Source organism: Myotis daubentonii, chromosome 16, assembly GCF_963259705.1.
Source record: "Myotis daubentonii chromosome 16, mMyoDau2.1, whole genome shotgun sequence".
Classification (NCBI taxonomy): domain Eukaryota; kingdom Metazoa; phylum Chordata; class Mammalia; order Chiroptera; family Vespertilionidae; genus Myotis; species Myotis daubentonii.
In genome coordinates this window covers 55,041,589-55,064,513 of record NC_081855.1, presented here as the reverse complement: position 1 = coordinate 55,064,513, position 22,925 = coordinate 55,041,589, and the positions used below count along the sequence as shown (strand labels likewise).

Here is a 22,925-nt window from a genome sequence, read left to right as displayed (position 1 = left end):
GGGCCGTTGCCTCCGGGAAGCCGCCTGGCTCCCAGGCTCCGGCCCGGCGCGTGGTGCTGGGGAGACCAGACGGGGCGCCCGCTGGCAGCGCTGCATGGGGCTCCCGCGCGGCCCGCTCTTCTGGCGGCTGCTGCTGCTCGGGGCTGTCTCCTCGGGGATCCTCCTCACTCTCCTCTCCGCGGCGGGGAGGCCGCACTGGGGGCTCCGGGCAGGAGCCAGGTAGGGCTGCCGCACGTAACTAACCCCGCGGGCGGGCGCAGGGACGGGCGGGCTGGGCCAGCCCAGGGCCCTCGGAAGGCCTCTTTGGGGCGACCCCCAGCCGGGACCCCGGCGGCGGCCCTTTGAACCTCCACTCGGGTGCTGAACTCGCGCTGCCCGGGACCGACAGCCTCGGTCCGAGGGGCACCTTCCCGTGCGCTCGGGCGACCCGCCCGCGACAGCCTGTGGGGTGCCTCCCCTCCGTCCTGAGAAACCCCTGATGGACCAGAGTTGGCGGGGTCATCCGCGTCCGATCGGAACATCCCGTTTGTGGGGAACCCTCCCTCGGTCACGTCTTTTCAGGCTACTTTGGGGGCAAGGACCCAAGTCTTCCGGTTCCAACGTTGCCCGGATCCGCGCGGCGGTGCCGGGCCATCCTTCCCGCTGGCGCCGTGTCTGCCTGCCCGGGCGGCTCCCTCTCGCCCGGCTGTTTGTTCTGTTTATTTGATAAGCGCCGCCTGGGCTGGATCCCACGAATAGGTGGCCGCCCCCAGGGAACCGGGGCCAGTTCTGGGCTCCATTCGGGTTCTCCTCGCTGAGCCTCCGGCGCCCGGCCCCTCCCGGCGCCCTGGGCACCGGCCTTTCATGTGCGCCCCACGAGGAGCAACCCGAGAGCCTGGCGCTGGCGGTGAGCACTCCGGCCACCGGGGCAGCCTGCCTGGAAAGCGGACAGAGCCGCGCCCGAGCCCGGTGCATGCGGGGCTGCAAGGGCGCCCGCCGCCCTGCGAGGCTCCGGACCCAGGCTCTTCCTTCCCAGCGCCCTCGCACCTGTCCCGTCCTCGCTCAGCCTTGCTACTGGCTGCAGGTGTAACAGGATGAAAGCGCAACCAGTACCTGCTCCCAGGGACTAGGGTCAGAGGACGCCCAACGTTGCAAAACAATGTGCGCTCAGTCCCTTTAGAATAAAGGGGGCTCCAGCCAGCAGATCATGCCTGAAGTCATGGGAGCGCCTTGTGGTCAGAAATTACACAGGAAAAGGCCTGGAGAGGGGGAGCCATTCAGGAAGGGGATCTTGTGGGCTTTATGTAAAGATGCTTTAAAATACAGATAGCCCTGCCAGTGTGGCCCCGGTCAGGGCGTGTGTGGGTCAGGGCGTGTGTGGGAGGCAACTAATCGATCTCATCTCTCTCTCCCTTTCTCCTCTCCCCTACCTCCCTTCCACTCTCTCTAAAAATCAATGGACAAAATATCCTCTGGTGAGGATTAATAAAATACAGTTAAACGTCCTTTGAAAGTATTGAATACGCTTTAAATATGAGGTTTGCTGACCATCCATTATACCTCAACAAAGCTTTTTTATTTCTATACTAGTATATGTGTATGTATGTATGTATTTGTTTATTTTTGGTTAGTCCTCACCTGAGGATATTTTTCCATTGATTTTTAGAGCGAGTGGAGAGAGGGAGGGAGAGGAAGACACACACACACACTGATGGGCTGCCTCCCGCACGCACCCCCCTCCTCCCCTCCCCAGCAGGCGTCTGGAAGCCCTGGGATCCTAAGAGCTACGCAGGGCTGGGAGGAGACCTGGTCCTGAGGGCGCCCTAGAGATGAGCAGGCCTCCCTGAGACTGGGGGGAGCAGGGCAGCACGAGGAATCGGGGCGAGTCCCCACCTCATCCCCTGCACCCCTCCCCTCCTGTCTGCATCCTGCCCTGGTCCTGTCAGGCTGTCCTCCGGCCAGGCCCCTGTTGGAGTCCCCGGGAAGGGCCCGCCCATCAGCTCAGTGTCTCTCTCAGGGATGGGGCCTTGGCCAGTGCTTTTCAGCTCACTGTGGGGTCAAGGCTGAGAAAAACACCCCAGTTCCTCCCCAGAGGCGCTGCTGTGCCCACGGACAGGAACTGCAGGATTGTGTGGGTGGGCGGGGGGCCAGGTGGCCCGGTCTGGGGGAGGTGCCCGCCCTGCCCTCCCCACCCTGCCCTCTCCATCCTGCCCTCCAGGGTCTCAGAAACCTGCAGGGAGGCAGGTCACAGACTTTCATTGTGACTTGGCTGTCTGGGTGCCCAGAAGCAAACAACAAGCGCCTTTGTTCCCCACACACTGCACACCCCAACCCCCCCACACACCCCCACCTCCCCAGGCTCCTGTGCAGAGGGCAGGGGTCCGGAGAGGCCCGACCCCCTCCAATGGGCAAGGGCCCCTCTCCTGCCTTCCTTTCCAGTTCCCCTTTGCCCTGGGGCCGCCTGGGAGGTGGGGCTGGGCCATAACTTCAGCCCCTTACCCCCTGGCCTAGAGGCTGGTAACCACAGCAACATGTGGGTAGAGGACTGGCAGGATAACAGGTGCTCTGTTTGAACTCACAACTGGGTGACACGTGATAGGATTATCGGTCATGTCAATACGATTATCCCTGCTGTCCAGACGAGGACTCAGGTTCCAAGTTTAGTAACTTCTTGAGATCATGGACTACGGATTTTGGGAGTCGGCTGCAGACCTGCCCTTTACCTCGATCCTGAGGGCAGGAGCCAGGGTGACCCCCCCACAAGGGCAACCCTTTATACAGTCACAATTCCAGGGGGCTGGCAGGATTCCTCTTTCATCCTTTTTGTTTGTTTTTAATCCTCACCTGAGGATATTTTTTCCCATTGATCTTGAGAGAGAGAGTGTGGAAGGGTGGGGGGAGGGGGAGAGAGAGAGAAACATTGATGTGAGAGAGACACATGAACTGGTTGCCTCCTGCATGTGCCTGGACCGGAGCCGGGATCAAACCTGCAAGAGGTACATGCCTGGGAATCGAACCCTCAACCCGTCGGTCAGAGGGCTGACCTCTAACCACTGAGAAACCAAGCAGCGCCATATTTTCATCGTTGAACCACTGTCCCTGTAAAGTCCGCATTGTTGCTGCTTGCCGAGGGCTCATACAGCGTGTCAGACGTAACTGTGCGGGAGCACTTTGGGCCTAAAGAGCGAGGCACGGGCAAGAATCCGAGCCCAGAAATAGGGTCAGAAATAGGGACGGACGCCTTTGACCCTGACGGAGCCAGACCCCTTGACATGTGCCTTCTCTCCCAGGTACACCACAGCATCTCAAGCATTCACCAGACCCAAGGCAGCGGATTCTGGGACAAGGAAGGTACCGTGGTCGGCTACTCTGTACTTCTGAGCATTCTCGTTAGCGGGCAGGAGGGAGAGAAGAGCACACCCAGGCCCCAGAATGAAGCCAACAGCCGCCGGGGCTCCTCAGACCTGGCCACTAGGGCTCTCTGCACCCCAGTAGAGGAGGATGGGTCAATAGGTTCCCTGGGGTACGGCCAGCTGGACGTTTCTTGGAAGTCCTGTGATCTATCTTTAAAAGGCCTGTGAATTGAGACCCCACTCCCCCAAATGTCTTCTTCCCATAAAAGTCACATTTAAAGTAGACACCACAGCCTGGGAAGATGAGCCGTGTGTGCCCGGCTCTGTAGCTCAGTCGATGGTGGCTGTGGCCGAGGTGCCATCCCCAGCACGTTACCTGCGTGCTCAGACATAAGCCTCATGGCAGAATGTGGCACAGAGGGCCAGGCACCGTGCTCAGGCCGCTCGGGGAGAAGAGGCAGTACCGGGGTTTGAGCTTCTGGTCTGACCCCAGAACCCGGCTCTGAACCACTGAGCAGCAGAGCCGGGAGGACAGGTGTCCTCGAGCATCTCCCGAGTGCTTGGCCAGGTCTTTTTTTTTTTTAAATATATTTTTATTGGTTTCAGAGAGGAAGGGAGAGAAAGAGATAGAAACATCAATGATGAGAGAGAATCATGGATTGGCTGCCTCCTGCACGCCCCCTACTGGGGACCAAACCCGCAACCTAGGCATGTGCCCTTGACCAGAATGGAACCCGGGACCCTTCAGTCCACAGGCCAATGCTCTTATCCACTAAGCAACACAAGCCAGGGCCAGATCGTCTTTACATTCCTCAAGTCCTTTCCCCCTGGAGATGCTTGATGCTAAATGATATACATCCCCATCGGTTTAAAAGGAGGTTTTGAGGTAGCTTTTAAACACACATAACAATGCCCTAACCGGTGTGGCTCAGTGGACAGAGCATCGGCCTGTGGACTGAAGGGTCCCAGGTTCGATTCCTGTCAAGGGCATGTACCTTGGTTTCGGGCACATCCCCAGTAGGGGGTGTGCAGGAGGCAGCTAAATTGATGTTTCTCTCTCATCAATGTTGCTAACTCTCTATCCCTCTCCCTTCCTCTCTGTAAAAAATCAATAAAATATATATTTTTAAAATAAATACATACATACATATAACAAGGCAAAAACATGAAAAGAGTAAAATAAATGTGCAAAGGAAAATAAAGGTTGGGAAATGAGGTGGCCGGTAAGCGCCTGAGAAATGTGCCCCCAGGCGTGAGACAGGCCAGACAGCTGGCTCTGAGCTTCCTGGTGGCCACGGTGAAAAAGGAAACTGCCACCAGGTCCCTGAGAGAAAAGTGAGCCAGATGCCCGAGTGCAGCACCGCCCTTCCTGATGGATACAGACACAAGCTTTTCTCCTGGAGCCTCGTTCACGGGCCCTGGGAGGCGGAGCAGCAGTGACACTGCCCCGCTATGTCCTGCTAGAGCGCTCGCTATGAAAACATGACCTCAAAGTTCCGACAAGACTGACACCTTGGGAAACAGTCTGAGCATCGCACAGATGTTGTGTTTGCTTCTAAGCGACTGCCAGTGAGAACGCCGGGTTAAATGCGGAGAACCACCCCGCCGAAGGGACGTCGCAGGAATTCACAAACGCGCACACGCCACCTGCTCCATCGCGTGTTAAACCCTCTTTCTGCCATAATAGCTCCCGAGCCGCCACCACGGATGCCCATCCACAGTGACTTTCCGAGGTCAAACCCATACCTGGCAGCGCTCCGTCCTGAGGCGCTGAGTGTGAACTGCGCTCCCACCTCTGTGTGTGAGTGCTGTGCCACCAGCCCCCTTCCCCCAAGCCCGGGGGCCTGACTGCAGTCCGGCACAGGGTGGTGGTCTTCACATTATAGCAGGAACGACCACACGCAGCTCTTCCCTGCAGTGCCTTTGATCCAACCAGCACCGTAACAAAGAGGCCCCTCGGTGGGGAGAGCAGCCCCGGCCAGGCTGTGGACTCTGCCCTGGGGGCTGCAGGCGGACGGACGCCTGTTCGGTATTCCCTCCTTCCAGGTCCCTGTGCCCAGGCTCCGTGAGGCTTCCGAGGGCTCCTGGAGCTCATGACCAAACTCGGTGGCTTAAACCGAGAGATGTTTGCTCGCACAGTCCTGGAGGCCCGAAGTCTGAAGTCAAGGCGTCCGCAGGGCTGTCTGGGGGACCCGTCCTGGCCTCCTGCACCTCCTGGGGGTCCAGGCGCACCTCGGCTTGTAGCCGCATCACTCACTCTCCGCCTGTCATCACAGGGCCTCCTTAGAAGGGCACTGAACTTGGGACCCACCTGAACACAGTGTGACCTCATCGTAACAACCTACATCTGCACAGGCCCGTTTCCAAAAAGGCCGCATTCCGAGGGTCTGGGCAGACAGGAACTTCGGGAGGACGCCGCTCAACGCAGAGTAGGCAGCGGCTGGAAGAAGGACGTGCGTGCGTCTCCTGCAGCCCGTCTCACCTCCCCGCAGTGAAGAGGCCAGAGCTCGCGGGATAAGTCCCAGGCTTGGTCCAGGCCGAGGATCCAGAGCCCCAACTGGCGGCCTCCTCCCAAGGCGGGCAGGTCTCACCCATTCGTGGGAACACGCCCCAAAGTTCCCCCGGGAGTGAGGTGCAGGAGCCGGCGCAGGAGGCAGAGCCAGCGGGCCACAGAGATGTGGCGTCCAGGGGCTGGGCAGGGGAAACCCAGAAAGCTCTGGTCCCCAGGTCTGGAGGGGGAGGCCTCCGAGCTCCTGGAGGCCCCGCCCACCCGCCCCAGTCCAGCCTCCCATCTTCTCGCCCACAGGGCAGGCCCTGCAGATACCCGCTTGCTCAGGCCGTTCAGCAGGACCCCCACTTCCGGGCTCTGTTCAACTTCTCCCAGCCAGTGCTGCTGGCCGCGGGGCTCTTCTCCCAGGAGCTCTGGGACAGCCTGAGCCAGCGCCGAGCCCCCTACGGCTGGCAGGGGTTCCCCCGCCAAGGTAACCCTCAGCCTGCGCTCCACCCCCAAGCTTACTTTCCTGCCCCACAAGCACCAGGGGATCAGCAAGAGGGGCCTGGCTCCCTGCCACCCCCAGCAGCTCCCACCATCCTGGGGCCTCCCTGGCATAAAGACTAAGGTGCCCGTGCCCAAAGGTGGCTGAGACAGGGCAAGGGGCCCCACGCAGCCTGCTGACTGTGCTGCTGTCAGACGCTCCCCATTAGCTCTGCCCCCACCCTGCATGCCCAGGTTACTCCTTCTGGAACACGGTCTCCAGAGGCACCGTGGGCACAGCCACACCTGTCCCCACCGGCCCCTTTTCCCTTCTCACGCCCCACTGACAGTGCATCCCCTCCCGCCCTCTGTGCCTCCTGGGAGGGGCTGTTGTCCCGATGCCAGCAGCCTCTGCATGAGGTCCCTGTCCCGACCCACAGACATCGCCTCCACCCTGAGCCTTCTGAACAGCTCAGACAGCGCCCAGCTCTTAGGCTCCAGGGAGCCGCGCAGGGACTGCATCCGGTGCGCCGTGGTGGGTAACGGGGGCATCCTGAACGGCTCCCGCCAGGGTCCCAACATCGACGCCCACGACTACGTGTTCAGGTATGCAGAGCAGGGCAGGGAGGAGGGGGGAAGAGGAGCAGGGAGGAGGGGAGAGGGGCAGGGAGGAGGGGGAAGAGGAGCAGGGAGGAGGGGGGAGGAGCAGGGGCAGGGAGGAGGAGGGAGGAGCAGGGCAGGGAGGAGGAGGGAGGAGCAGGGGCAGGGAGGAGGGGGGAAGAGGAGCAGGGAGGAGGAGAGGGGAGCTGTCCCCCGTGGGAGCATCTTCCACGGTGTGGGCAGGGCAGCAGCCCCAGGCGGCTCTGCAGTTGTTACGGGCAGACAGGCATGGACACAGGCCTGTGCAGACAGACATGCCACGGGGCCTGAGAGGAAGGAAGCCCCAGGACAGCTGTGCCCATGGCACAGTTTCCCTGAGGTCTGGAGGCGTGGGTGCTGGTGCTGCTGTGGGCATGGCGAGTGGTCCGTGCGGCTGGGGACAGGGGTGGTGGGGCCTGGGGGTGGGAGTCGCACACAGGGTAGGGTGACCGCCAGGCCAACGGGCCTCTGTTTGGACCAGACTCAATGGTGCTGTGATCAAAGGCTTCGAGAAGGATGTGGGCACCAAGACCTCCTTCTACGGGTTCACTGTGAACACGATGAAGAACTCGCTCATCGCCTACAGAACAGCGGGCTTCACCGCCGTGCCGCGAGGACAGGTGAGGCCGGATGCGCGCCACGGTTCCCGGAGCCCCTCCACGGGGAAGCCCAGGTTCCCGAGCCCCGGGCTACTGGTGGGGACTGTGCCAGGACCTTGGGCGCGGGGAGGAGGTCCGGGCAGGGATGCCCTGCTGCTTCAGGTGGCACTGCACCGCTCCAGACTGGTGGGAATGGCGAACATTTAGTGAGAGCTGATGGTGTCGGGCAACCTCCATACGCCCCGCAGCCCACTGTCCTGGTGAGGAGGCTAAGCACTGGGGTCCAAACCCAGACTCCCCTCCAGGGCTCCTCGGCTCCCAGCACTGGCCTTGCCATCAGGGCAGCCATTTCCAGCTGGCAGCGGTGCAAGGCCCCTCTGGCCAGACCTGGGGTTCCCGGTCTCCCATGCTACCCCCAGAATAGGGGGTGTGCCTTCTGAATTCTCACAGCAGCCTGTGCAGGGAGCTGAGGTTCAATGAGACTGAGGAACATGCCCAGAGGAACTAGCATCTGCTACCCACAGCTTCCTTCAACCACACCCAGTTTCTAGAACGACACTTCCCCTCAAGAAGGTCTGGGTGCCCCGTGCAGGGCTAGGGAGATCCCAGGATAAGGGTTCCTGTGATGCTCTATAGAGCGGGTTGGGTTTCTAGAAGCTTCCTCCTCAGAGGAGGAAATGAAGGAGTGTCCTAGCCAGTGTCTGTGCCCCATAGTCTCACAGGAGAACTTCTCTTGGCTCGTGACAGAACCAAGTGGGGTAGCTTCATTTCTGATGTGGCCACAGTACCTGTATGAGTTACCCACTGCTGTGTAACAAAATACCCCCCTAAACTTAGTAGCTTCTTTCTTTACTTTTTAATAGGTTCTTATTGATTTCAGAGAGGAAGGGAGAGGAGAGAGATAGAAACATCAATGATGAGAGAGCATCATGGATCGGCTGCCTCCTGCACGCCCCCCGCTGGGGATTGAGCCTACAACCTGGGCATGTTGCTCTGACTGGGAATCAAACCGTGACCTCCTGGTTCAGAGGCCAATGCTCAACCACTGAGCCGCACCAGCCGGGTATTAGTCGCTCTAAACACACACATTTATAATCTTACAATTGCAATGAGTCAGGAATTTGGAAGCAGCTTAGCAAAGTGGTTTGGGCTCAGGGCCTCTCAGGTGGCTGCAGTCATCGGAAGGAAGGCCCTTGACGCACAGGCCTCTGGCTGCTGGCGTCCTCGTGACAGTGACCCCAGAGGAGGGAGGCAGTGCCTTCCACGGCCTGATCTCACCGCCACCCCAGGGTTTCCTACTCATTAGAAACTCGCGGCTCCTCGGCACTAAGCCGGCCCGTCCTCAGGATGGCGAATGAGCTGCGCCTCCGGAGGGAAGGGCACCACGGGATTCGAGAGCACGGGCCGCACCCACCAGTTCCTGAGCAGGGCACTGCCGGGCTGAGAGCGCCTGCAGGGGCAGGACTGGGTGGAGGGCCGTCCCTTCCCAGCAGGACCTAGACGTGGCCTGGTTCCCCCCCCCACCCGAGCTCCGTGTCCCTGTTGTCCCGACAGGACCTGCGCTACATCTTCATCCCCTCAGACCTCCGTGACTATGTGATGCTGAGATCGGCCATTCTGGGTGTGCGCGTCCCCAGTGGCATCGATAAAGGTGACAGGTGAGCAGCCACACGGGGGCAGGGCGTGGTCATGCCGTGGCCATCGCTGCTCCTGAGACCCCTCCCCCGCCCATCAGGAGGGCAGGTGGGGGAGGGCAGGAGATCCCAGAGCTCTGGGCTGATGCTCCTTCCCGCCAGGAGAGCCCAGGTAAGCCTCCCGTCCCCAGGAGCCTCCCGGTCTGCCCGGCCGCAGGCTTTTCTGAACGGAGCAGGCAGACCTGCTTCTGAGCTGCAGGCTGCTGTCCCCAAAGCAGCCCGCCGCCAGCCGGCACACACGGGCTCCACGCCGGGCCTGGGTGCTAGTGAGCCGGTCTCCACGCCGCTCCTCCTGGCGGCGCCCTCCGGAGACCGTGCCCCTGACACGGGGGAGCGAGAACAAAGGGCACTCTGTCTCGTCTCCCGCCTTCCTGGGCAGCAGGCCGTGTGCCGCTCCTGAGCCACATCCTGGCCTCAGCCCCGCCCTCTCCTGGCGCTGCTGGCAGTCCCTAAATCCGGTCCTTGGACATCTACCCCACCCCTGGCCACACAATGACCACCGCCTACCTCAGCCCCCGCCCTGGAAGCGCAGCTGCTAAGGGGCTCCTTAAAAGTGAACCCCTCCCAGGCCAGGAGAGCACCCCCAGGCTGGCCCTGCGCCCTACTCCCCGCCCCGCCCGCCCTGTGATGACCCAACAATTGCTCACAATGCTGCAGGGGTCATGAGAGTGGGCTTTGTGACATGGGCGGGGACCAGGCTCTTGGGGGTGCTGCCTCAGAGACCTCGGGTGCTCACAAGCCTTCTCAACACCAATGAGCTCCCCCTCCCAAACCCCTAATCCGTCCCCTGCCCAGTCCCCCTCCCAGTCCCGGACCAACCACAACAGCAGCCCTGCCAACCAGCCCTACTCCAGCTCGGGTGGTTCAGCCCCTTCCCCGACCCCCACCCGGTCCTCCTCCCGCCCCCCCTCTCACCCTCCTACCCCCTCCCCCTCGCAGCCCTCCTCCCGGGCTCCCTCCCTGAACCCCAGCCCTCATTCCCAACACGTGTCTCGAGCATCTCCCCCAACCGCCACTCCCCCCGCCTCCAAGTCTCCCTCCCAGTCTGGCCTGAAACCTGCCTCCCGGAACAACTCCCAGACTCCCCCTGGGCGCTCCTCCAGGTCCCCCTCCTACAGCCCTATGGGCTCGGGTTCCTACATCGGGTCCATTCCGGGAATCCCGTCCCAGATCACCCCATACGTGCCCCGCTTCCTAAGGGAGCCCCCCTTCTTCCAGCCCCCCACGTCTACATTGCCCCTGTGCCAGCCCCCCCAGTCCCCCCCGCACCCCCGGCCCCCCGAGTCCCTCTACCTCCCTCTCCTCCAGCCCCCGCCCCACTACCCCAACGCCATCAGCAACTTCCCGACGCCTCCCAACCTGTTCACGCCCCCGTGCTCGCTCACCTACAAGCTGCCCACCGACGTGCTGGTGGGCTCCAAGCCGCCGGTGGTGCCCTCGGTGCTGCCCGCCACCTTCTACACGCCCTTCTCCCGCTACTACTCGCAGCCGCGCTTCTACTACCGCTCCCTGCCCCGCCGCCGCTCGGGCGGCTACCTCTCCATGCAGTACGAGAGCCTGAACCGCTCCGTCCGCTTCCTCCCAAAATAGGCCTCAGACCTATTTCGGACCAGAAGCCTCTGCCAGCAAATTCAAGCTACTCCATCCAGCCTTCATCAGCTACCTGACGGAGAGGTAGGTGGTCGGGGTGGCAGCGCCCCCGCACTGCCGGCCTTCCCTTCAGGCCCATCAGCTCTCACCGAGCCGGAGCCACACGCCAAGCAGGTGCCAAAGCCTTGTTAGCGGTTTAGCCACTACTTCAGCACCTCGATGGAGGTGGTGGGCACCAGTCAGGGGAACAGGAAACCCGGAAGAACTCGAGGTCGATTTGCCAGGGCTGTTTGTTTATTTAAAAAAAAAAACTTACTGATTTTAGAGAGGAAGGGAGAGAGAAACATCGATGGGAGAGAATCATTGATTGGCTGCCACCTGCACACCCCCCATTGGAGATCTAGCCTGCAACCTGGGCATGTGCCCTGACCAAGAATCGAACCCAGACCTCATGGTTCATAGGTCGACATTCAGCCACTGAGCCACGCCGACGGGGCGCCAGGGCTGTTTATGAGGCACAGGCTGGGTGTGGGCTACCATGAGGGGCGGGGGCAGTAGCGGAAGCTGAGCTGCCGCCATCTTCAGGCTCAAGGTGAGCACAGGGAGGAGCCAGGGAACAGGACCCGATCTCACTCGGTGTCCCTGCCCGTGGTTCTCCGTGGCGGGGCGGGGCCACTGGTCCGCCTGGAAACATTTTGGTTGTCACTAGGCGAGTGCAAGCACCACTAGTACGAAGAGGCCAGGGCTGCTGCTGAACATCCTGTAATGCACAGGACGCCCCTGCAGCCAAGATTGGCCCTTTATTTATTTTTAAATGTATTCTTATTGATTTCAGAGAGGGAGCGGGAGAGGGAGAATCACTGATCAGCTGCCTCCTGCACGCCCCCCACTGGGGATCTAGCCTGCAACCCGGCCTGTGCCCTGACCGGAATTAAACCGTGACCTCCTGGTTCATAGGTTGATATGAACCAGGCCCTTTAAAGTGTCACTAGTGCAGCAGCTGGGTGAGAAACCTGCTGCAGCCGAGGCGAGCGGCACGGGTGAGGGTCCAGGTGGGCCTGGGCAGCGGGGGCCCAGCAGTCACAGCCGCGTGCAGAGGAAGACACGCCCAGGCCAGGGCCTGTGGTCACCAACGGGGGAGGGGGTGTCACTCTTGTGCTACCTCACCAGTGACTCCAGTCACAGGACCTGTGTGGTTCCTGCTTGGCCAAGAGTGTGGGGATAGGGAGAAATGTAGGTCTCCGACTAAACGCAGGCCGCCTGTGCCCTAGCGCTGTGGTGACTCACTAGCCCAGGGCGGAGGGCAGGAGGTGGCACTAGTCAGGCTGGACGCAGGCTTCTAGGAGGAAGTGGGCCCCCCTGTGGCTCTCCTGGTGGGCCCGCTCCTCTTCCTCACCCCGTCATCTAAGGGGGTGGTTCAATCAAAGGAGACTGGTCTTTAGGATCAGAGTTTCCCCAAGAAGAGCCCTGATGGGAGAAGGGCCAGGAGCTCCCGGCCTTTCCGGGTCGGTCACGGCAATGGCGTAACTACCAAGCTGCTGCGCAAGACCCAAATGTCCGAGTTTCAATGCCGTTTTGCTTCCAGGTTTTTGAAATCAAAGCGGATTATCTCGAAATTTAAAGACTTATATATGCCTAGTACCGGGGCCCTCATGCTGCTGACAGCGCTACATGCCTGTGACCAGGTAAGAGGCCTTCTCTCAGGAATCCACAGCAGCAGAGTCCAGGTGTGAACGGAACCGGACTTATCCCAGAGCCTACACGAGGCGGCACCGCAGACCCGATCCCCCAGCTGCAGGAGGGGTCTAGGGAAGGCAGGGGAGAGTCGCATCCAATACCCAGGGTCCTTTAGGGGCCCTGCCCACACTCCCTTCTTTCACGCCCTTGTCCCAGGGCAGCCACTCTACGTGGCATCCAAGACACATTACAAACTGCTCTTCTGAAAGCAGCCTTCTCCACGACCCCTCCCCCAGGACACGCATTGATGGGGACACTTTAGAGGTGGGTGGGACAGCAGGGCTCGCCCCCACAATCGCTGGTCACTCCAAGAGACGTTCCATAGGAGCCACAGGGAAGACTCAGCCGTTTTCAAAGGCAGGCAGTGACCCCCAGAGGCCACAGGGCTCTGGCCCCACACCTGGCCCCTGCTGTACAGCACTCACTTATGAGCTGCACCCACTGTTCACCTGCATCCTCACAGGCTAAGGTGGGGGCGGGGGCAGGATTGGGCTTTCCTGAATCCATGTCACTTGACCCGAGTCTGCACACAGCAGCTCAATGCCCATCTTTATCCAGGTTAGTGCCTATGGATTCATCACAAGTAACTTCTGGAAGTTTTCCGACCACTACTTCGATCGAGTTAAGCAGCCACTGGTATTCTATGCAAATCACGATCTGTCCCTGGAGGCAGCTCTGTGGTGGGACCTGCACAAGGCCGGCATCCTGCAGCTGTACCAGCACCGAGCTTGATTCTTGCTGAGCTGGGGGCCAACTCCCCGAGACCCACTCCTTCCCTCAGGTGACACTGAGGTGTGTGTGACTACCACTGAAGCCTGTTCATTGTGAAACACCCTATCTTGCCCTTGGTTCATCCAAGAAAGCTCCCACGTCTGAGACAGACACCTCCTGGGTCAAGGGAGAATGGACTGTCCCACTGGCTTTGTTTAAAACGGAAGAGAACACTCCCAAGATGTGACGTCACCCTCCCCAAGGGATAGCCGGACCTCAGAGCTGAGCCTCAAGATCAACAGGTGCTGAGCAGCACTGGGAAGTCAATGGAGGACTAGACCACACTCCCTCACAGGCACCTGCACACTCCCAGCCAGTCCTCCCGCGGACATGCGACCTCCAAGGCAATTCAGCTCAAGGCCACGTCTTCACCTCTCCGAGACCATGACCGACATACACGAGCGCCGTGAGAAAGAGGCAGCGCAAAAGGCAGAATGTAATCTGAAACCAGGTAATTGCATAAATGATGGATGGCCGTCTTCGTTCGTTGTGTGTTGAGGTGGAAGTAGCACGCCGTGATACCATGCAGGGGTGTAGCGTGGAGACTAGAGAACTCCAGAGCCACAGGAAGGTTCTGGTATTTGACGGGGCCGAGTGCACAGAAGGTTGCCTGCCTGAGGGGATGCCCGTTACAGATATATTGCCACCTTGTCACCAAAAGGATGGCATCCTGTAATGAACCCCCTTACTCTGTATTGAACATCATGGTGCCACAATTTCAACTTAATTGATAGGCAGTTTCACTTAGGCATTATACAGGCTCCTACTGGAGGCCAAGCTATCACCGCCCAGCCCTTAAGCCCTGGGATCCGCCACCCCCCCTTCCCTGGGCAACCAGGCAGCTTCCAGGACAGTCTGATGCCCGCACTGTGCGGGGGGGGGGGGGGGGGGGGTTGGGGGGTTGGGTTGGGGTTGTCTCCGCAAGGCTGGCTGGTAGGCAGCCTTCCCCAGGCGGCAATGACCCCTCCCCCAGGGCCCAGGACCTGGCCTTTGGCCACCCATTAAAGGGGCATAAAATCAACTTGGTAGGAAACTTACAAACATCCCAACACATCTGATTGCATCCTGGTTACCGTTAAACCCAGCTATTATTCTGTGAAACTCATTTACCAAGGACTGTTACTGAGTCACAATATACTGTTGTTGCGTGGGTCTCCATCTGAAACCCACAATGCCCGTCATTTGAAAATGTTTATTTGTGCTTCAAAAGTTAAGCCCAAGACACACTGCCGTAAGAATTCCACTCTGAGAAATGTTTTCCTAGGCGGAGCCTCTGCTTCCCGCAAGAGCACACTCAGTACACGTTAATTGCCTTCCATTCACCGTCACCGCAGTCCCGCCAATACACGAGTAACAGATATCGACCCCCACGCTGCGGCTTCCCAATGTTCTTAGTTATACCCCGATTTCACTAATTTCCTGGGATAAACTCATTTTCTCTCAAATTATCTGGCTATTTTTGAAGATGAAGTCCACAGAGCTCTGAAATGATTCTCCTCTGGGAGAAACACTTCACAGGCATTAACATGAGCAACAGAGGCTGCGCGGATCCGGCCGGCACAACGGGGAGTCACCTGTAAAACCAGAGAATCATGTGACACAACAGCCAACAGACTGACTCAAACCGAAGGCTAACTTTAAAGAATCCACCAAGTTAGAGAAAAGGCAGCCACAGAGGTGCTTGTTCAAACCCAGGACGCCTCTGCGTGAAGGCATGATGGGTGCCATCAGGTAGTTCATGCGGCCGGCGAGGCCCCAGATGGGCAGCTTGTTTTCAGGAGACCGTGTTGGAGGGGGAGGGGCAGCAGTGTTTGGGAAGTGGTCAGCCAAGACCAGCCACAAAGCACCGGGACATTTGCATCACCTGCTCCCGATGTAAAACTTGTGAAAAGATTCCCCCACTTAGCAGCACGCCCTTTCAGTTTGTTGGGCTGTAAGCTGCTGGGGCCAGTTTTCAGGGTCACCAAACCTCACCCCAAATATAGCTTCCATGGTGACCGAACACACATGTGGCCTTGAATATAAAGAGCCCAAACACACCCCACTTTGAAGCGGTGCCACTTCAAGCTGGCACTAAGCCACGTCCACAGCCACTGATCCCTTCCTGCCCACATGCCAGCCATGCCTTTCCGGCACGATCTGAGCCAACCTTAGACCTGGTGCTAAGCACCTGGGACACATGATAGAAGTTAGGGCAGGACCCGGGGCAAAGGCGAGAGGCCAGCGGTCCCAGGACTCTCCCTGCACAGCTGCAGACACTGACTCCCTCCGTTTTCTTGAAAGATGACAAGCGCTCTCGTTCCCCAGCAAGAGCCTAAGCCAAATCCTGGCCACTGCCCAGTTCTGCCATCTCTCACATAGCCCGTCCCTCAGAGACATTAATCCAGGGGCCTAAAGCGTGAAGGCAGCCACGCCATTGGCCTTCAAGCTGTGGAGAGCTGAGGCGCTGGCCTGGGGCCCCACGGGATACGTATCCAGTTTCCTTTGAGTCCATTCAATGTGATCCCTTATAAAACCTGAACTTGTGAGAGCACAGGGCCAGGCCACCCGTCAGCCTCAGAACAGACTGTTCTCCCTCAGAGAGAGGTTCAGACAGGGATAACGAACCATCATAGGCTTGGGGGCTTAGGGACAAAGGCAGGTAAGACGGAAACAGGAAACTTACAGCGGGAAGAACCGTTTCACTTGCTTCGGGCAAAGCAGCTCAGTTCTGTGCCTCGCACTGCAGGCGTCTAACGAAGAAAACAACCTGTTAGTCTCCTTGCCACTTAGCAGAACCCCAAGTCCCGGGCAGGGAAGCAAAACGACCACCCCACCAGGCTGTGCGGAAAGTCGTTTCGTCCGCGAGAAAAACCCCACTCCAGGCCCAGGGCTACTTACTGCTGCATAGAGGCTTATGGAGGGTCCGTCGCGGGTCCGAAACCAAGGCTGGACCGCCCCTGGCGAGAAATTGCAAAGAAAAACCGACTCAAGAAACTCACTTTCCAACCAGGCCTAATTATCTGTAAGAAACTTGGGAAACGGAGTCTCAGACATCCAAATTCCACACTGAAGGCCTCTGCCTTCAGACAGGGATAACTTTACATCATCACGGACTCGGCTCCCACCCATCTGCCAGCCCACAGCACCAAACTCTGCTATACTCCTTGTGAGAACGCTCATTCAACCAAATCTACTGGATTAGAAGGTACTTTCCCTCAAGGGCAAAACCTGACCATATCTAGTGCTAGATGTACCCAGTGTCCAGACCTGACACATCGACAGTTCATGACCTTTTATTTTTGATAATCCTCCCCTGAGAACATTCTTCCATTGATTTTAAGGGGGGGGGAAGGGAGGCGGGAGAGAGAAAAATATCGAGGTGAGAAAGACAGGTTGAGTGGTTGCCTCCTTGCATGCATCCCAATCAGGGCCAGAGATCGAGCCTTCAACAAAGGTACGTGCCCTTGACCAGGAATCGAACCCGAGACTATTTGGTCTGAGAGCCAACACTCTACCCAATGAGCCAGACTGGCCAGGGCAGTTCCTGTCCTTTGAAAGGCAGGGGTCTCCCTCAGCACCACGTGTCTTCCAGCTGAGCCCGGGGGGTATATAGTCTAGTGCAGGGGTCCTCAAACTTTTTAAACAGGGGGCCAGTTCACTGTCCCTCAGACCGTTGGAGGGCCCGACTATAGTTTAAAAAAAAAAAACTATGAACAAATTCCTATGCACACTGCACATACCTTATTTTGAAGTAAAAAAACAAACGGGAACAAATACAATATCTGTATTTGCATGTGGCCCGCGGGCCGTAGTTTGAGGACCCCTGGTCTAGTGTCTTTCCTGTGTCAGTTAAGTGCAGATTACTCCTTTAGGCAGCACAAACGGTGCCTGAGGCCAAGAAGCCGTTTCTTTCTCCTCTGTGCAGAGCAAGCATGTGGCTGTTTCTTAAGACAGGATTATGGATCTGCCCCGAGAGCTGGTTAAACATAGCCAGTCCCATCATCTCGCTGTAACAAAAATCCGGGCTAAAAGTAGATCCGATCATCTAGTCCTCCGTGCCTGCTCCCACACGGCCACTCGTGATTCTTGGGCCCACTCACCCAGGGCTGGGGGTGGGGTCCAGGAATGTGTATATTGTAACACTTCGCAGGTGGTTCTGTCATACAGACAGGTCTGGGAAGCACTGACCCTGCTTTGCCAATGAAAGGCTGTGTGGTTATGTGGTACCGGCCGAGGCTAGAGCTCAAATCACTCAAGCTGGTCCGATGCAGGTTGCAATCGCAGCTCTACTGACATTCCGGGTGGACGGTGCTTTTTTGCGGGCGCTGACTGTGCTTTGCAGAACACTGAGCAGCCCCCACCGGATCCCAGCCACACCGCCTGCCCCCAGCGGAGAACCACTGGTCTAACGTAATTCTCACAACAGTTGTAACAAATAGACTGCTTGGCGAGGAGCCTAGCAAAGAGTTCCTTACTTACTTCCCTTAGGTGGGCAGTGACAACCCGGAAAGACCCACACATCTCCCAGATCTAGCCGCCAAACCTTAAAAGAGGTCGTGACCTACACAAGTCAGTGAAAGAGCTAAAAACCTTACCGTTTACAGAAATCTCCATCACGAAGATCCTTACACTCAACATCTGAAGATGATGGTTCTCACGTGACTCTTCTCAAAGCCCACAGCCAACACCTTTAGCCGGAAGGAGAAACAGGGCAACATAGGTCTCACTCTACTAGAAACAATGGTCAGGCATTTATTCTCAAGACTGGCGTTTACACAGCTGAGCCTCAGCAGGTCAGAACTCTTCACAGAGGAAGCCCTTTCCGACAGGGATAACTTTAAATCATCCTCAGCTCGGGCTGTAACCCACACTTCTAAACCCCAGCCAGCCGACGCCCCTTTCCAAGGCTCCCTTCACCCCGCCCCGCCATGCAATGGTTTCCACTAAGTTTCAAACAGCGACACCTGGCGGCCCCCACATCACACTGGCACAGAGCCCTCACTTCCGGAGGCTAGATGGACGCCAGCGTTTGTGCACAGAATGGACCTTACTCTGGAGTGGTAGACGGCTGTATGCGACGGGCCTCCCCACCATCTCGGCTTTCTCATGCCTGGTGCCCTCCCAGATCCGGCCTGCACCCCGCCATTCTTACTCATTTCGGGGCTCCATTCATTCCAGTCCTTTTAAGCTTCAACCTGCAGGTCCGCTTCCGTCTCCGCAGATGCTACGGGCAGGCCTGCGGGGAAGGAAAAAAATGACCGTGTAAGGTTCTTTGTAGAAACCGCGGCTTTCCAAAGTCTCCAGTCCCGTCGATGGCTAAATGCAGAATTCTCTAGAAACTGGTTGGGGCGGCTCTCCGGGCACTTGAGGCGGAAGTCAGGCGTCCAGACGTGAACACTCGCGACCTGAATTAACACCTGCCACTGCCGGCGCCTCGGGCGGACCCGGGACCCCCTCAGGGCCGGGGCTGCAAGCTGAGCCCACAGGGGGCTGCGCGGAGGGGCCCTCCCCTCAAAGGCGGGCTTTGAGCTCTCTCCCTTCAACCGTAAAGCCTCGCGCCGTTTGGAAAGCGTTTTCTCATCCAACATCTTTTTTTTTTAATTTTTAATAAATATATTTTGATTTTTTTTTTTTTTTACAGAGGAAAGGAGAGGGATAGAGAGATAGAAACATCGATGAGAAACATCGACCAGCTGCCTCCTGCACCCCGCCCCCCCCCCCAACTGGGAATGTGCCCGCAACCAAGGTACATGCCCTTGACCGGAATCGAACCCGGACTCTTCAGTCCGCAGGCCGCCGCTCTAGCCACTGAGCCAAACCGGTCAGGGCTCTCATCCAACATCTTAGCTAATCCTCCCAACCAGCCTGTCAGGAGGATGAGAGGTTTGGCGTCACCATTTCGCCCCTGAAAAAGGGAGGCCACGTGTGCTCCCGCCCAAAGAAGACCCCGTGTTCCCGCTTCCGCAGCCTTACCCTTGCCAAAGGCCTGAGGCCCGAGGCTGCTCGCCGACCCGGGCCCGGAGAAAAGGAGCCATGACTTCCAGCCACGCGGCCGGCCTCGGGGAGAGGGCGGGGCCGCGCCTGCGCGCAAATCTTCTCGGCGGTCTCGCTGGGACTCTCGCGACGTTGAGAAAGGGCTGATGGGAAACGTAGTCCAAAACAACAGCCGCTGGGGGTGGCCGCATTTTCGGCGCGACCCTGGAGCCGGGGGTAAGACGGTGGCCACCACCAGAGGCAGTAGAGGGCCCGGGGCGGGAGGTCTGATCTGTGAAGTTCCCGCCGTTTGAAAAGGAAGATGGACGGTCGCTTTGGCTACCGAGGCTGGGAGGGCTGGGGGTGATGGTGGACGCAGAAAGTTCGAGGGGGCCCCACGAGAGGGACCCGTGAGGAAACGGAGGCACGGCTGGCTCTCATCTAAATCGCCCCGTGGATTTCAGTCGGGGCGGGGAGGGGTCACCGGGGGTGCTTGGTTGCTTTAGTGAAGGGGCGGGAAGGATCGCGGAGAACTGTTCCCCGCCCCGCTCAGCTGCTTTTCACGTTGGGGCGAGCGCGGCGAGGCCCGGGCGGCAGGGGGCGCCCGAGAGCCAGGGGCCGGGCTGCTCTGAATTCCCCCCGAAGCCGGTGCCATGGGTCCAGCTGCCAGTATTGAGAAGGAAAAATAATTACATTTTGAAAAAGAACAGAGAATAATGTAACACCCGCTGGTACTTCTGAATGTTATTTTTCAGGCAGCTGCTCTGGCCTCATTTTTGAAACAACAATAGGGCAAAACAACAACTAGAGCCAGGGCCAGCGTCCACGCGGACCTGGAAATCAGGTTAAATGTGCAAGACCAGGGAGCCCTTTCTCATCGCTCTCCCCACATCCTCCCAGCTCTTCAGCTGCGCCCTCGGCGGTATTTCGTCTGGACTGTTCTCTGCACCGTAATGCAGGATAAGTCGTCCGTCCGGTCATAGGTCGCAGGTGCTTGTTTTCAGGTTTTCGCATCTGTTTACGTTTGACTCCCTTAATTTTGATTACGAGCCCTTGGAGGCAGGAGAAGTCTTTTTTAATGATCATTTCTTTCTTTTTTAATTTCCTCACTGTGCCTACTTGATATTCCGCTGCCTTTGCGCCCAGTAGGTACTGAACAAATAATCATTAACGCAGCAATAACTTCTATCTTGTGAAATTGGTTGTTGACGTTTCTCTGTCTTACCCTTGAAGACATTGCTTTGTATCATACTGGGAGGAAGAATGGGCCCTCTCTCCCTGCAAACTAAGCCCCTGTCATTTCAGACTTAAAGAGGAAACTCGGCCAGGCCGGTGTGGCTCAGTGGTTGGGCCTCATGATGAACCAAGAGATCACAGTTCCATTCCCTGTCAGGGCACATGCCTGGGTTGCCAATCAATCCCCAGTAGGGGGCAGCATATCAGTGATTCTCATCGCTGATGTTTCTACCTCCCTCGCCCTTCCTCTCTGAAATCAATACAAATATATTTTAAAAGAAGAAGAAGAAGAAGAATGCATCCGAATGCAAGCAAGGGCTCAGAGCTGTTGAGACCAGGTGTTCATGTTGCTGTGAATTCATTGCACTCGGTTGCTGGTGAGGTCTAGACATGGGAGTCTTACCTCTGGTGGAATTGCTACCTAGCTATTACTCTACTTAGTAAAGGTCTGTATTTATTGACATGGAAAGAGCCGCACAGTTTAGTGACAGGGCAGGAGTCCTCTCTGAGTGCAGAGGAGAAACCTAGTCAGGGTGCCCGCTGTGGTCACGTGCACAGCTCACCGAGTTCCCTTCACTGGCCGGGTCTAAGACATGGTGTCCGAAACCCCCAGGAATAGACAGCGGAGTCTTTGGCCTATGTTCGCTTCTTAACCTGGAGCGGGGTCTTTAATTCTGTTATTAAGAACGTGAAGGAGGGGAGGTACCTCCCGAGCCGCTGGCTGCTCACATCAGGGACGGTGGCACCGCAGGCACTGCTTGTTGACATCCCGACAGCTGTTCTTCCTCCATCTCACAAGCTGAGCAGACGCTTCAGGACTGCGCTGGGGACGCACCTAGCAGGGGCCTGGCACGTGGCAATCGGGCAAGAAACAGAACTCCTGTTATTTGAACGCGCTTCTTTTTTAATATAGTTTTATTGATCTCAGAGAGGAAGGGAGAGGGAGAAAAAGATAAAAACATCAGTGATGAGACAGAAGCATCGATCGGCTGCCTCCTGCAGGCTCCCTACTGGGGATCAAGCCCGCAATCCGAGCATTTGCCCTTGACCAGAATCAAACCCGGGACCCTTCCGTCTACCGGCCGACGCTCTATCCACTGAGCCAAACCGGCTAGGGCTGAACATACTTCTTTAAATATTCACTCTTTTATGATTATTTGTTTCCCAGTCTGACTTTTCCACTAGACCATGAGCAAGACAAGGATCAGGTCTTCATTCTTGTGTTACTTCTTTTTAACTCTTTAAGTCATCTTTATTACATACCGTTGCATCCATGTAAAATGTACAGTTCAATAATCCAATACACGTGTACACCCACGCAACCACGACCCCAGTCACCATTTAGGACATGTCGTCACTCCAAAGAGCACCTTCCTACCATGTTTGCAGCCAGTCTCCGTATCCAGGCAACCACTGGTCTGCTTTCTGTCACTATGGATTAGTTTGGCCTGTTCTAGAATTTCCTACAAATGGATTCATACAGTGGGTATTCTTTTATGTCTGGCTTCTCTCAATTATCCACGTTGTGGCTTACATCAGTAGTTCATTTCCTTTCTATTGCTGACTATTATTCCATTATGTGAACATACCACAGTCTTTATCTGCTCACTTGTTGATGCGTATCTGGGTTGCTTCCAGCTTGGAGCTATTACTAAGAAAGCTGCTGTGAACAGTTTTGCATAAATCCTTGTGTGAACATGAATTTTCATTCCTCATGGATAACTTCACAGGAAACTGCTAAGCTGGTTTGCTTCCCAAGCAGATGTAACAGTTGTCCCACCCCCTCGCCAACACCTATTACGGCCAGTCTTTAATTTTAACCCTTTTGGTGGTTAAACTTAGTAATACCTTGAGATTTTGATTTGCATTTCTCTGATGACTTATCGTGTCAAACATCTCTCTGTGTTGATTGGCCATATGTATACTTTTTGTGTGACATGGCTATTAAAACCCTCCCCCTTTTGATGGGCTGTCTTATTTATATTAAATTGTAAAGTTTCTCTCTATATGTTGGATACAGGTCCTTCCTCGGCTATTTACCTGGCGGATATTTTCTCCTAGTCTTTCCAAGAATTTTGACTGAGTCCAGTGAATCCATTTTTCCTCTTATGGCTACTGCTTCCTGTCATCTGTGGGGGGGGACTTTCCTTTCTCTGTTGAGTCGCCTTCGTGGCTTCTGCATTGGGTACCCACTGATCTGTGTGCACGTCCTTGGGAACGCCACGCCGCCCGAGCTCTGAGCTCGGCTCCTCCCCTTGGCGAGGCCCGTGGCTGCGTGGCTCTCTGGGGCAGGCGCCCCGGCGTCCTGGGGTCCCTGTCCTGGCTGCTGCCTGTGGTTGACAACGCGTTTCTTACATTCCGCCCAGTATTCTGCTGGTCTGTGCCAGGATGTCTGAAT

General features: G+C 57.3%; 2 protein-coding genes and 2 non-coding genes across 7 annotated transcripts; 2 read left to right on the top strand and 2 right to left on the bottom strand.

Moving 5' to 3' along the window:
• Positions 1-22,910, top strand: ST6GALNAC2 (ST6 N-acetylgalactosaminide alpha-2,6-sialyltransferase 2). Of its 4 annotated transcripts, XR_009449380.1 has the most exons (10): positions 6-219; positions 3,270-3,330; positions 6,139-6,313; positions 6,747-6,912; positions 7,427-7,565; positions 9,099-9,202; positions 10,829-10,912; positions 12,414-12,513; positions 13,124-13,519; positions 13,559-13,816. XR_009449380.1 is itself a non-coding variant. In XM_059671324.1 (9 exons), the coding sequence occupies exons 1-9, from the start codon at positions 95-97 to the stop codon at positions 13,295-13,297; spliced, it is 1,128 nt and encodes a 375-aa protein (XP_059527307.1). In that variant the 5' UTR covers positions 6-94; the 3' UTR covers positions 13,298-13,816. The 4 variants fall into 4 exon arrangements, 2 of the variants coding, with proteins under 2 accessions (XP_059527309.1, XP_059527307.1); XR_009449381.1 differs by lacking the exon at positions 12,414-12,513 and having other exon boundaries at positions 4-219; XM_059671324.1 differs by having other exon boundaries at positions 13,124-13,816.
• LOC132219134 (uncharacterized) lies at positions 9,210-10,819 on the top strand (the record flags this gene model as incomplete). The annotated part of the gene is made up of 1 exon (XM_059671327.1): positions 9,210-10,819. A coding segment is annotated over exon 1 (828 nt), but the record flags the coding sequence as incomplete, so codon positions are not given.
• Positions 16,358-16,436, bottom strand: LOC132219434 (small nucleolar RNA R38). The gene has a single exon (XR_009449445.1). It is a non-coding gene; the product is annotated as a small nucleolar RNA R38 (small nucleolar RNA).
• Positions 18,098-18,175, bottom strand: LOC132219433 (small nucleolar RNA R38). The gene has a single exon (XR_009449444.1). It is a non-coding gene; the product is annotated as a small nucleolar RNA R38 (small nucleolar RNA).
• Positions 22,911-22,925: the final 15 nt, after the last annotated feature.

Excerpts from the sequence above, each read along its gene's own strand:
- ST6GALNAC2 (XM_059671324.1), top strand. The coding sequence starts at position 95 with ATGGGGCTCCCGCGCGGCCCGCTCTTCTGGCGGCTGCTGCTGCTCGGG. Across the intron at positions 6,314-6,746 it reads GCAGGGGTTCCCCCGCCAAG|ACATCGCCTCCACCCTGAGC; the intron begins GTAACCCTCAGC and ends CCCGACCCACAG. Across the intron at positions 10,913-12,413 it reads ATCAGCTACCTGACGGAGAG|GTTTTTGAAATCAAAGCGGA; the intron begins GTAGGTGGTCGG and ends TTTTGCTTCCAG.